At 65.8% G+C, this 12,808-nt stretch overlaps 2 protein-coding genes across 2 annotated transcripts; both read right to left on the reverse strand.

Annotated features, from left to right (window-relative positions):
- Positions 1 to 2,687: 2,687 nt before the first annotated feature.
- On the reverse strand, positions 2,688 to 12,333 carry JPH4 (junctophilin 4). Its single transcript, XM_074982802.1, is given in 6 exon segments — positions 2,688 to 3,035; positions 6,027 to 6,535; positions 6,754 to 6,872; positions 9,021 to 9,804; positions 11,951 to 12,321; positions 12,323 to 12,333. Coding segments are annotated over 6 exon segments (1,875 nt in total). The 3' UTR covers positions 2,688 to 2,954.
- LOC142004452 (uncharacterized) lies at positions 9,827 to 11,676 on the reverse strand. Its single transcript, XM_074982097.1, has 2 exons — positions 10,980 to 11,676; positions 9,827 to 9,999 (listed from the first exon to the last, which is right to left on the reverse strand). The coding sequence occupies exons 1-2, from the start codon at positions 11,674 to 11,676 to the stop codon at positions 9,827 to 9,829; spliced, it is 870 nt and encodes a 289-aa protein (XP_074838198.1).
- Positions 12,334 to 12,808: the final 475 nt, after the last annotated feature.

Consider the following 12,808-nt stretch of genomic DNA (forward strand, 5'->3'; position numbering starts at 1 on the left):
TACGGGAAGCGGGGGGTCGGGGCTGGTAGGGGGGGAGACCCAAGTCCTCCGGCCATCAGCTCGCAGCTGGGGGCGGGGGGAGATTTGGGGGGGCTGGCTCTAGGGACATGTGGGGTGCGGGCACAAGATGGGGTGCAGTACGGGGTGACGAGATTCAAGGCCTGGAGGCGCAGGCAGCGTTGGGAGAGCAGTGGGGATTTGGGGGGTGGGTTCAGTGGGGGGTTGGGGTACAGTGAACTTAGGCGTGCAGGGATTTGGGGTGTGCAGTATGAGTTTTGGGTGCAGGGGATTTGGGGTGCAGTGGGGGTTTTGGAGTGCAGTACGAGGTTTAGGGCGTGCGGCGATTTGGGGCGTGCGGTGAGTTTGGGGGTGCAGGGGCTTTGGAGTTGCAATGGATTTTGGGGTGCAGGGGATTTGGGGTGCAGTGGGGGTTTTGGGGTGCAGTACGGGGTTTGGGGCGTGCGGTGAGTTTGGGGGTGCAGGGGCTTTGGAGTTGCAATGGATTTTGGGGTGCAGGGATTTGGGGTGCAGTACCGGGGTTGAGGGTTCGGGGATGGGCTGCAGGGCTTTGGGGTGGGCGGTATGAGTTTTGGGTGCAGGGGGGCTTTGGAGGTGCAGCAGGGGGTTTGGGGTTGCAGGGAGAGGAACTTGGGGTGCAGGAAGTTGAGGGGTGATCAGTGGAAGAGACATTAACAATACGCGGGTGGTGCAGCATCGGGCCCCCCGGGAGCGGATGGGGCGTTGGGGTGAAGTGGCTGATATTGGGGCCTCACCAGACCTGGGAGGTGCAGCCGGGCAGGGTTTGGGGTCCCTGGGGCAGGAGGTAAAACAGTCGGAGCTCGGGTGGGGGACGCTGGAGATACAAGGAGGGATATTAGGGTCCCCTGGGCACCGGGGGTGCAGGGGGGCAGTGGGGGCTGGTGGTTAGAGCGGGGCCGTGAGCCAGGACTCCTGGGTTCTCCCCGACGAGGTGTGTCTCTTTAAGACCATAGAGACAAGGGGGAGGCCTCCAGGCTCCTCCTAGAGCGCCCTGCCAAGGCGCGGCGGTTCCCTCGGCTCCTCGCTGGTCGGAGACGACGCTCTGCGAAGTCCGTCTCTCTGGTAAGCGGGCGGGGGGCAGCGGGGAGTCCTCCGGGGCGAGCGAGCGCTCCATGCGGGGGAGGGGAGGGCGCTCTAGGCTGCGTCTCTATGGCCTGGGCTGGGAGAGGAGGGGGTGGAGGTGGGCGGGGGAGGCTGGGGGAGGGGTCTCTGGGGGGGGAGGGGGCTGGTGGGGAGGTTGGGGGGAGAGGGGAGGGGCTGGTGGGGGGCAGGGGAGGCTGGGGGAGGGGGTCTCTGGGGGAGAGGGGAGGGGCTGCCTGGGGGGAGGGAGGATACACATTAACCCCCAGGGCAGCCCCATAAGTGTCCCTGCCCCCCCCCAGGGGACCCCCACACTGGGGGCAGCGGGGGAGGGCTGCCCCTGCTCCTTGGCCGGCCCTCCCCACACCGACACCGGTTGGGGGGGCTCCTCTGGGAGCTGGGGGGCTGATTTCTGGGGTTAGGGCAGCAGCCAAAGCACCCCTGCAGGATGGGGGGGGCTGCACCCTCCCCTGAACCCCCCCCCCAGCTGGGACTGAAGGTAGCCAGGCCTGGCTTGCCCCCCCCACCAGAACAGCAAGAGATGGGACCCAGGCGTCCGGGGCAGCTGCTGGGACACAGAACGCGGCGAAGTCCGGTCCCAAAACAGCCCCACTGTGCCCCCCAAGTGGGGGGGGGGCAGGGCGCCTGGGTCCCACCCCCAGCTCCAGCAGGGAGCAGGGCCGAGTGGTGAGAGCACACGCCCCGCCCCAGGACTGCGGGGCTCTCGACGCGAGCGAAGACGATCTCGAGCCGTTTCCCCCGGCGTTTTTTTTAGCAATACCTTTTTTTTATTAAATGTCTCGTAGTCTGGAAATCGGCAAGACGTTTTCGGTTTTCAATCCCAAAGACACGATATAAGAAACACCCCGTGGAAAAGGCAGTCTGGGAGCAAGGCCGGGGCGAGGGAGGGCCGTGGGGATGGGAGTCGATATACACATTCTCGATACACTGAGCATCCTCATGCATTTTCGGGGGGACCGAGAGGGAGATTCCTGCCAGGGGTGCCCCCCAGGTAGCCCCCAACTTCCTTACCCTGCCCTGGCTGTCTGGAAGGGATGTACCCTCCCGGCTACATAGTCACAGCATTCAGCCTCACCCATTGCCTAATCCTATTAGCCCGCCTTCCGGAAGGTGGGACTTCCTGCTTTCCCACCCCTGCTAAGGCAGGACTTCCTGTATTGCACATCACGTCCCTTTAAAAGGTTGGACTTCCTCTTCTACCCGTCTGGCCAGCATCTTCTACCCTTCAGAGGGCAGAACTTCCTCTATTGCACCGTCACGTCCCGACAAAAGGCAGGACTTCCTGTTTTGCCCCCTGTGGGAAGTGCTCCCTACCCACTTTCTTTATTGCACTCTCACACGCCCGCAATAGGCGAGACTTCCTGTGGGGTGGGGACCTCCTCCCCACCCTCCCGGCACACCGCCAGGACTCGGAGCCCTCCAGGAGGCAGGACTTCCTGTCTGCCCCCTTTCAGACCGCCCTCGCAAAGGCGGGACTTCCTCTTTCGCCCCCACCTCTCCCTTCGCTCCCCCCCCATGGCAGGATGGTCCCCTCCGCCCCCGGGGATGATTTGTCAGGAGTTATTTCATTCAGACGCAGCAAGAAAAAGAACGGTTAAAAAAGCGGCGCTCCGGTGGGGCGAGCGGGGGTCCCCGGCCCCGGGAGGGCGAACCCCAAAGGGGGGGTGCATTCAGAGGCAGCACATGTCAAGGGGGGCGGGAAGAGAGAAATCAGCTAGAAAGAGCCCTTCATATGTAAACAATTGAGGGGGGGGCCGCCCGGAGTGAGGCAGGGGAGGGGAGGGGAGCGCCCCCCCTCCCCAGCTCCCCCCAGCTCAGGTGAGAAGCAGCGAGAACAGGTGAGCCAGGCAGATGTCAATCAGGACGACAGCCAGAACGACCAATGGGTGAGCTCCCTGCAAGGCAAAAGGGAGGGTGAGACGCCCCTCCCCCATTCTCTCTACAAACACCCACCCCCTGGCTCAGGCTGCACCCCATAATCATCCCCCTCCCCCCTGTGCACCCTGCTTCCTTAGCCACACCCCCCGCAACATACGGAACCCAGGAGTCCTGTCTCCCGGCCCCTTGCTCTACCCAGCAGCCCCCACTGCCCTCCCAGAGCCGGGGAGAACCCAGGAGTCCAGGCCCCCGGCCCCTGCTCTAACCACCAGCCCCCACTGCCCTCCCAGAGCTGGGGAGAACCCAGGAGTCCGGGCCCACAGCCCCTGCTCTAACCACCAGCCCCCACTGCCCCCCCAGAGCTGGGGAGAACCCAGGAGTCCAGGCCCCCGGCCCCTGCTCTAACCACCAGCCCCCACTGCCCTCCCAGAGCTGGGGAGAACCCAGGAGTCCGGGCCCACAGCCCCTGCTCTAACCACCAGCCCCCACTGCCCTCCCAGAGCCGGGGAGAACCCAGGCGTCCGAGCCCCCAGCACCGTTGTAGCCCACTGGGGCCAACTCTTGGGGCACTCCCCAACTGCAGCACTGCAGGGCAGGGCTGGGATGCTGCAGTGGGCGGCAGGGATGGTGGCTGGAGGAGGCAGTTGCTATGCGACGGCAGCCGGGACACCAGCCAATCCCGCAGCACTTCACCAGAGGGGCCACGCCCACAACCTCTCTCTGCTCCCCCCACCCATTCTGACGGACTCCTGGGTTCTCCCCGGCTCTGGGAGGGCAGTGGGGGCTGGTGGTTAGAGCAGGGGCCGGGAGCCAGGACTCCTGGGTTCTCCCTGGCTCTGGGGGGGCAGTGGGGGCTGGTGGTTAGAGCAGGGGCCGGGAGCCAGGACTCCTGGGTTCTCCCTGGCTCTGGGGGGGGCAGTGGGGGCTGGTGGTTAGAGCAGGGGCCAGGAGCCAGGACTCCTGGGTTCTCCCTGGCTCTGGGGGGGCAGTGGGGGCTGGTGGTTAGAGCAGGGGCCGGGAGCCAGGACTCCTGGGTTCTCCCCGGCTCTGGGGGGGTTGTGGGGGCTGGTGGTTAGAGCAGGGGGCCAGGAGCCAGGACTCCTGGGTTCTCCGTGGCTCTGGGAGGGCAGTGGGGGCTGGTGGGTAGAGCAGGGGCCGGGAGCCCGGACTCCTGGGTTCTCCCCGGCGCTGGGAGGGCAGTGGGGGCTGGTGGTTAGAGCAGGGGCCGGGAGCCAGGACTCCTGGGTTCTCCCTGGCTCTGGGGGGGGCAGTGGGGGCTGGTGGTTAGAGCAGGGGCCAGGAGCCAGGACTCCTGGGTTCTCCCTGGCTCTGGGGGGGGCAGTGGGGGCTGGTGGTTAGAGCAGGGGCCGGGAGCCAGGACTCCTGGGTTCTCCCCGGCTCTGGGAGGGCAGTGGGGGCTGGTGGTTAGAGCAGGGGCCGGGAGCCAGGACTCCTGGGTTCTCCCCGGCTCTGGGGGGGCAGTGGGGGCTGGTGGTTAGAGCAGGGGCTGGGAGCCAGGACTCCTGGGTTCTCCCCAGCGCTGGGAGGGCAGTGGGGGCTGGTGGTTAGAGCAGGGCCGGGAGCCAGGACTCCTGGGTTCTCCCTGGCTCTGGGGGGGCAGTGGGGGCTGGTGGTTAGAGCAGGGGCTGGGAGCCAGGACTCCTGGGTTCTCCCCGGCTCTGGGGGGGCAGTGGGGGCTGGTGGTTAGAGCAGGGGCTGGGAGCCAGGACTCCTGGGTTCTCCCCGGCTCTGGGGGGGCAGTGGGGGCTGGTGGTTAGAGCAGGGGCCGGGAGCCAGGACTCCTGGGTTCTCCCTGGCTCTGGGGGGGCAGTGGAGGCTGGTGGTTAGAGCAGGGGCCGGGAGCCAGGACTCCTGGGTTCTCCCCGGCTCTGGGAGGGCAGTGGGGGCTGGTGGTTAGAGCAGGGGGCTGGGAGCCAGGACTCCTGGGTTCTCCCCAGCTCTGGGGGGTCAGTGGGGGCTGGTGGTTAGAGCAGGGGCTGGGAGCCAGGACTCCTGGGTTCTCCCCAGCGCTGGGAGGGCAGTGGGGGCTGGTGGTTAGAGCAGGGGCTGGGAGCCAGGACTCCTGGGTTCTCCCCGGCTCTGGGGGGGCAGTGGGGGCTGGTGGTTAGAGCAGGGGCTGGGAGCCAGGACTCCTGGGTTCTCCCCGGCTCTGGGGGGGCAGTGGGGGCTGGTGGTTAGAGCAGGGGCCGGGAGCCAGGACTCCTGGGTTCTCCCTGGCTCTGGGGGGGCAGTGGAGGCTGGTGGTTAGAGCAGGGGCCGGGAGCCAGGACTCCTGGGTTCTCCCCGGCTCTGGGAGGGCAGTGGGGGCTGGTGGTTAGAGCAGGGGGCTGGGAGCCAGGACTCCTGGGTTCTCCCCGGCTCTGGGGGGGCAGTGGGGGCTGGTGGTTAGAGCAGGGGCCGGGAGCCAGGACTCCTGGGTTCTCCCTGGCTCTGGGGGGGCAGTGGGGGCTGGTGGTTAGAGCAGGGGCCGGGAGCCAGGACTCCTGGGTTCTCCCTGGCTCTGGGGGGGCAGTGGAGGCTGGTGGTTAGAGCAGGGGCCGGGAGCCAGGACTCCTGGGTTCTCCCCGGCTCTGGGGGGTCAGTGGGGGCTGGTGGTTAGAGCAGGGGCTGGGAGCCAGGACTCCTGGGTTCTCCCCAGCGCTGGGAGGGCAGTGGGGGCTGGTGGTTAGAGCAGGGCCGGGAGCCAGGACTCCTGGGTTCTCCCTGGCTCTGGGGGGGCAGTGGGGGCTGGTGGTTAGAGCAGGGGCTGGGAGCCAGGACTCCTGGGTTCTCCCCAGCGCTGGGAGGGCAGTGGGGGCTGGTGGTTAGAGCAGGGCCGGGAGCCAGGACTCCTGGGTTCTCCCTGGCTCTGGGGGGGCAGTGGGGGCTGGTGGTTAGAGCAGGGGCTGGGAGCCAGGACTCCTGGGTTCTCCCTGGCTCTGGGGGGGCAGTGGAGGCTGGGGGTTAGAGTGGGGGGCGGATGGTGGGTGCCCCTTGGCCCCACTTACCTGTCTCCCGCCCGCTCCCGTCTCCTTGGCCTGCTCCCCTGAAGGCAGCTGCTCCTGGGCTCTGGCCGGCTCCAGCCCCGCCTGGCGCTCCCCGTTCTCCAGCCAGGGCGGCTCTTCCTCGTCCTGCTCCTCTTCCTCGTCCTCCCGCAGGCTTCCGGAGCTGCCGCTGGGCGGGGTGGCCTCCAGGGGGCGCCCCGGCTCCCCCTCCTCCTCGTCCCCCTCCCACAGCCCCTCGGGCGGGAACCCCGGTGTCCGGGTGGGGAACCTCCGGCACCCCCACTCCTCCTCGGGGTAGGCTGGGTCCCCCGGCGTCCCCCGGGGGGGTCCCCCGTTCTCCAGCGGGTGCCAAGTCCGGCGAGGGTCCCCCCGCCAGGGCTGCGGGGGGCTGGGGGAGCAGCTGGCCTCGGGGCTCACGTCGGACGGGGTGACGCCATTTTCGTACACCCCGGGGCTGTCGTACTCCAGCAGGTCCGTCTCGGTCCCTTCGGAGTCCCGCCGGGGTTGTGGCTCTGTGTTTTGGGGGGAAGGGAGACAAGGGGATCAGGGTTGGGGTTCGGGGCGGTCAGAGCCCACCTCCCGCCCATGGAGTTCCCCCCCCAGTCACTGGGAATGGGGCCCGTGGGGTGGGAAATGGGGCTCGGATCAAAATCAGCCTCCGCCTCCCCCCAGGTGCTCCATATATGGGGGGCCTAGGGTGAGGGGGTCCCTCTGCCCCCCCGCAACTCACCGGCCTCATCCAGGACAGGCTGAAGGTCCTGAGCCAGGATCTTGGCCACTCGCGCCGCCTCCACGGCCCTCTCGGCGGAGGCCAGGGCCGCGGCGGCCTTAAGTTGGGCATCAGCCGCCCTGTGGGGGGAAGCCGGGGGTCTCTGTGGGGCAGGACCGGTGGTGGCCATTCCCCCTGCCCCCCCTCTGCCCCCCAGCTCCTGTCCCCACCTATAGCTTTGGAGCACCACTCCTGGACCCTCCATCCATCCCCATCTCCTGCCTGTACCCCCAACCCCCTGCCCCCCAAATACACCCCATCTCTTATGTGTACCCCCAACCCCCTGCCCCCCAAATACACCCCATCTCCTACATGTAACCCAAACCCCCTGCCCCCAAATACACCCCATCTCCTACGTGTACCCCCAATCCCCATATATACCCCATCTCCTACCTGCAGCCCCAAATATACCCCCATCTCTTACATGTACCTCCAACACTCTGCCCCAAGACACTCCCATCTTCTACCTGTACCCCAACCCCCTGCCCAAATACACCCCATCTCCTACTTGTACCCCAACCCTCTGCCCCAATACACCCCCATCTTCTACCTGTACCCCAACCCCCTGCCCCCCAATATACCCCATCTCCTACTTGTACCCCAACCCTCTGCCCCAGTACACCCCCATCTTCTACCTGTACCCCAACCCCCTGCCCCCCAATATACCCCATCTCCTACATGTACCCCCAACCCTCTGCCCCCAAATACACCCCATCTCCTACATGTACCCCCAACCCTCTGCCCCCCAAATACACCCCATCTCCTACGTGTAACCCTGCCCCCCATGTTGCCCAGCCCCCCTCCCGCTCCATTCCAGGGAAGCGCCCTTCCCCCCACCAGCCTCTCTGCCCCCCCCACCCCAGCTCCCCTGGTCCATGCCCAGTGGATGCTGCTGCTCCGCGGTTGCCACAGCAACCGCCAGCCAATGGCGGTTGCCATCACCCAGTTGCCTAGGAGACCAGGCAGGCTCTCGCACAGAGCCCGTCTCCCCCAGCCCCCTGGCCGTGCCCTGGCTGGGGATGGCAACTGAATGTGGGGGGGAGGCGCGGGGAGAAGAAGAGAGATCCAGGCCCCGAAAGAACTAATTAACGGCCAGCCGCCAACGAGGGCGAGCGCCAACGGGGGCCAGGTGCTCCATCCCCAGCCAGCCGGGAGCCGGCATGTCTGTCTGCTGGCAGGGCGGATGTCTCCGTTCCCCGGCTGGCCAAGGACGCCAGGCCCGGCAGCCTCGTCCCGGCCGCCCGAGGAACCGCCTGGGCACGGCTGAGACGGGTGCTGGGCACGGCGCCCTCGACGTTTTTCCAGCCGGGGTGGAATAAATTTTTTTCGTGTGCGTGGAGGCCTGGGCGGAGGGGCACCAGCGGGAGAAACACGCCTGGCCGGCTGCGGGGCTCGCCGGATGGCACCTGCCTCTCTCACAGGCGGCTGCCTATGCGTTAGGGTCCCCTCCAGCCCCCAATTTCAGCAAGGGGAATGGCTGGTGGGGCAGGTGGGGGGTGGGGCAGTTGATGTGCGTCTGCACCACCCAGCCTGTCACCCACCTTCTCCTCCGCCGTCTGGGCCAAAGGGAGACCTTTGAAGATGGGGGTCCTCAGAACCCACTTCCCAGAGGGCCGCCCCAGTTGGGTTGGCTTGGCTTGAGCCAGCTTTCAAGAGGGCGACCCCCCCAGTTGGGGAAGGTCACTCAAGCCAGGTTTCAAGGTGGCTGCCAGGGACCCCCTTGTGACCTCTCCCCAGCACGGCCAGCCAGGATGGGGAGGCTCGGGAAGTGGGGGGCAATGGTAGCTGGGGAGGGGGGCCCCCAACATGGATGGCGGAGTTACAGCTTTGGGGGGCCTACAGTCGCTCGGAAGCCTGGGCCTTGCCTAGCGGTGCGGCTGGGGCTGCTGAGGGAGGGGGAACCCCAGGGCCCTGGCACGGGGTGTCCAGGCCTATAGGGTCCCCCTGCAGCCCAGCCCCGCGAGGTGCAAGACAAGCCCCACGGTGGGCCCCAGAGAGTGCAATGGGAAGTGTTACTTCAACACACACCCGCTGCCCGCCCCACACCCTGCCCCCCAGCCCTTCCTCCACCCCTCACTTCCCTTGGCCTCCCCTAAACCTGCCCCCTTCCCCCCGAGACCCTCGCTCCCCCATTGCTCTGCACCCCATTCTCCTCTCTCCCTGCTCCACGCCCCCTCCGCCCCCCGGGACGCCCACCCGCTGCCGGTGCCCTCCGCCGGCCGGCTGACCTGGTAGCTGCCATCTCTTGCTTCTGCCGGGCCAGGCTGACGGCCCGCCGGGCCATCTCCACCGCCCGGTCCACCTTCTCCTTGACTTTGCTGCGCCGGAGCGGGATGAGGTTCTTCACCTTGCCGCTCACCAGCCGGTTGAGCTTGTACTTGCCCTCCTCCTTGGTGCCGTCGGGGTAGGTGGTGCGCCCGTAGCCATGGCGCCGGTTGCCCAGCCACTCGCCCTCGTAGCGCAGCCCGTTGGAGCGCCGGCTGACCCCGTAGCCGCTGCGCCGGTCGGCCCGCCATTCCCCGGCGTAGACCTCGGTGGAGGAGCCCTCGATGGCCAGCCGGGCCAGCATCTCGGGGGGCTCGGTCTCGGCGTAGCTCAGGGTGGTGGCTTCGCTCCCGGTCGAGCTCACCCCGGCCTCGCTCTTCAGAGAGCCCCGCTTGCTCCCCAGGGAGGCCTTGGACTCAGCCCGGCGCACCCGCAGCCCGCTCAGCAAGAGCGAGCGCCGGAAGAAGCCCCCGGTCTTTTTCTTGGCCCCCTTGGGCGGGTCGCCAGGGAAGGCCAGTACGAAGCCGCCCCTGGAGCCCGAGGCTGGGCTGTCTCCCGGGAGCAGCAGAGGGGGAAGAGGGGGCGGCGGGAGAGGCGGAGGGGGCACGCCGGGCTCTGGGTCGCTGCGGAGGGACTCCAGCGAGGTGCGACGCAGGGAACACACCAAGGCCGCCTGGTGGTATGGGACGCTCTGGCGGACGCCGTAGCCGTGGCGCTTGCCGGCTTGCCATTGGCCCTGGTAGGTGCCTGCCAAGGAGGGCACAGGGGGTCAGAGCAGGGCAGGGAGAAAGCAGGCAGGGGTAGGATGGAAACGGAGGGGTCCCACAGCCGGGCCGGTGGAGAAAGGAAGAGAAAGTGGAAGTGGGCAGATGGAGGGATGGAACGGCCGGGACAGAGGATGGTGTGATGGATGGATGGGTGTCCACTGGGGTGGGTGGAGGGCTGGATAAATGGAAGGTGTGGGTGAGTACAGGGGCGGATGGATGGATGGGTGGATGAGTACGGAGGTAGATGGATGGATGGATGGATGACTGCGGGGGTGGATGGATGAGTACAGGGTTAGAAGGATGGGTGGATGGATGGATGAGTACAGGGGTGGATGGGTGAGTACAGGGGTGGATGGGTGAGTATGGGTGAGGATGGATGGATGGATGGATGAATACAGGGGTGGATGGGTGAGTACGGGTGAGGATGGATGGATGAGTACAGGGGTGGATGGATGGATGGATGAGTACAGGGGTGGATGGATGGATGGATGGATGAGTACAGGGGTGGATGGGTGAGTACGGGTGACGATGGATGGATGGATGAGTACAGGGGTGGATGGATGGATGGATGGATGAGTACAGGGGTGGATGGGTGAGTACGGGTGTGGATGGATGGATGAGTACAGGGGTGGATGGGTGAGTACGGGTGACGATGGATGGATGAGTACGGGGTGGATGGGTGAGTACGGGTGACGATGGATGGATGGATGAGTACAGGGGTAGAAGGATGGATGGATGGGTGAGTACGGGGGTGGATGGATGGATGGATGGATGAGTACAGGGGTGGATGGGTAAGTACGGGTGAGGATGGATGGATGAGTACAGGGGTGGATGGGTGAGTACGGGTGTGGATGGATGGATGAGTACAGGGGTGGATGGGTGAGTATGGGTGTGGATGGATGGATGGATGGATGGGTACAGGGGTAGAAGGATGGATGGATGGATGAGTACAGGGGTGGATGGGTGAGTACGGGTGTGGATGGATGGATGAGTACAGGGGTGGATGGGTGAGTATGGGTGTGGATGGATGGATGGATGGATGGGTACAGGGGTAGAAGGATGGATGGACGGATGAGTACAGGGGTGGATGGGTGAGTATGGGTGTGGATGGATGGATGGGTACAGGGGTAGAAGGATGGATGGATGGGTGAGTACAGGGGTGGATGGATGAGTACGGGTGAAGATGGATGGATGGATGGATGGATGAGTACGGGGGTGGATGGATGGATGAGTACAGGGGTGGATGGGTGAGTATGGGTGTGGATGGATGGATGGATGGATGGGTACAGGGGTAGAAGGATGGATGGATGGATGAGTACAGGGGTGGATGGGTGAGTACGGGTGTGGATGGATGGATGGGTACAGGGGTAGAAGGATGGATGGATGGGTGAGTACAGGGGTGGATGGATGAGTACGGGTGAAGATGGATGGATGGATGAGTACGGGGGTGGATGGATGGATGAGTATGGGGGTAGAAGGATGGATGGATGGATGAGTACAGAGGTGGATGGGTGAGTACGGGTGAGGATGGATGGATGAGTGCAGGGGTGGATGGATGGATGAGTACAGAGGTGGATGGGTGAGTACGGGTGAGGATGGATGGATGAGTGCAGGGGTGGATGGATGGATGAGTACAGGGGTGGATGGGTGAGTACGGGTGTGGATGGATGGATGGATGGGTACAGGGGTAGAAGGATGGATGGATGGGTGAGTACAGGGGTGGATGGGTGAGTACGGGTGAAGATGGATGGATGGATGGATGAGTACGGGGTGGATGGATGGATGAGTATGGGGGTAGAAGGATGGATGGATGGATGAGTACAGAGGTGGGTGGATGGATAGACGGACGCATACGGGGACAGATGGATGGGCGGATGGATGGGGTGTGGGTCTGTGCAGGGCTGGCCGGATGGAACCGCAGGGCTGGGGCCAGGGCCAGGGCCGGTGTGATGACCCCAGAGGGCCGGCCAGAGCACGGAGCAGCCGGACTGCGCGTGGACGTGCTGGGATGGAGGACATGTACAGCCAGGCCGAGGGCCGGAGTGCAGACCTGGCCGGCCCGATGGAACCCCCTTCTTCTCCCTCCTGGCCCCGCCCCGCCCCGCCCCGCCCCGCGGGCGCCTCACCTCCGTCGGCGTAGGTCTCGGTGCCATAGCCATCCTGCAGCCCGTCCCTCCACTGGCCCGCGTAGGTCACCCCGGAGCGGCTCTCCCAGACGCCGGCCCGGCCCTTCAGCCCATGGCTCCACTCCCCCTTGTAACACCACTTGCTCTTCCGTTCCACGCCCAGCCCTTCCCGCTTGCCCTGGCTCCAGTGGCCCTGGTAGGTGTTGCCGCTGGGCCAGGTGTAGACGCCCAGGGACTCGAATCCCCGGCGCCACTGCCCGCTGTACTCGCCCTGGGCCCCGGGGCTGGTGCAGACCCCGTAGCCATGTGCCCGGCCCTCCTGCCAGTCGCCCACGTAGCAGCCGCCATCGTCAAACTCGAACCTGCCCCCGGGGGACATGCATGTAACGGGGCTCTGCCTCCCCCGGTGCCGGCTAACCCCAGGGCCCCGCGTGCATCACCGGGGCCAGCCCCACTGCACAGGGCTAGCTCTAGGTGGCACTGCCGGGCATGGGGGGCGGCAGCCTCCTCAGTTAGCTGGCGTGCCTCTGCTCGGCAGGGTCAAGGTGGCATCTGGCGTGCCGGCTTCCGCTCCTCCTGCAGGCGGACGAAGGGACTACAGCCGTACGTTGGTCCGAGTGTTCTTCCCTTACAGCTGGAGTGAGGTCCCAGACTTGGCCACCTACAGGCGGACAATGATACTACAGCTGTACGTTGGTCCGAGTGTTCTTCCCTTACAGCTGGAGTGAGGTCCCGGACTTGGCCACCTACAGGCGGACAATGATACTACAGCCGTACATTGGTCCGAGTGTTCTTCCCTTACAGCTGGAGTGAGGTCCCGGACTTGGCCACTTACAGGCGGACAATGATACTACAGCC

Source organism: Carettochelys insculpta, chromosome 32 (genome assembly GCF_033958435.1).
Source record: "Carettochelys insculpta isolate YL-2023 chromosome 32, ASM3395843v1, whole genome shotgun sequence".
In the NCBI taxonomy this organism is placed as follows: Eukaryota; Metazoa; Chordata; order Testudines; family Carettochelyidae; genus Carettochelys; species Carettochelys insculpta.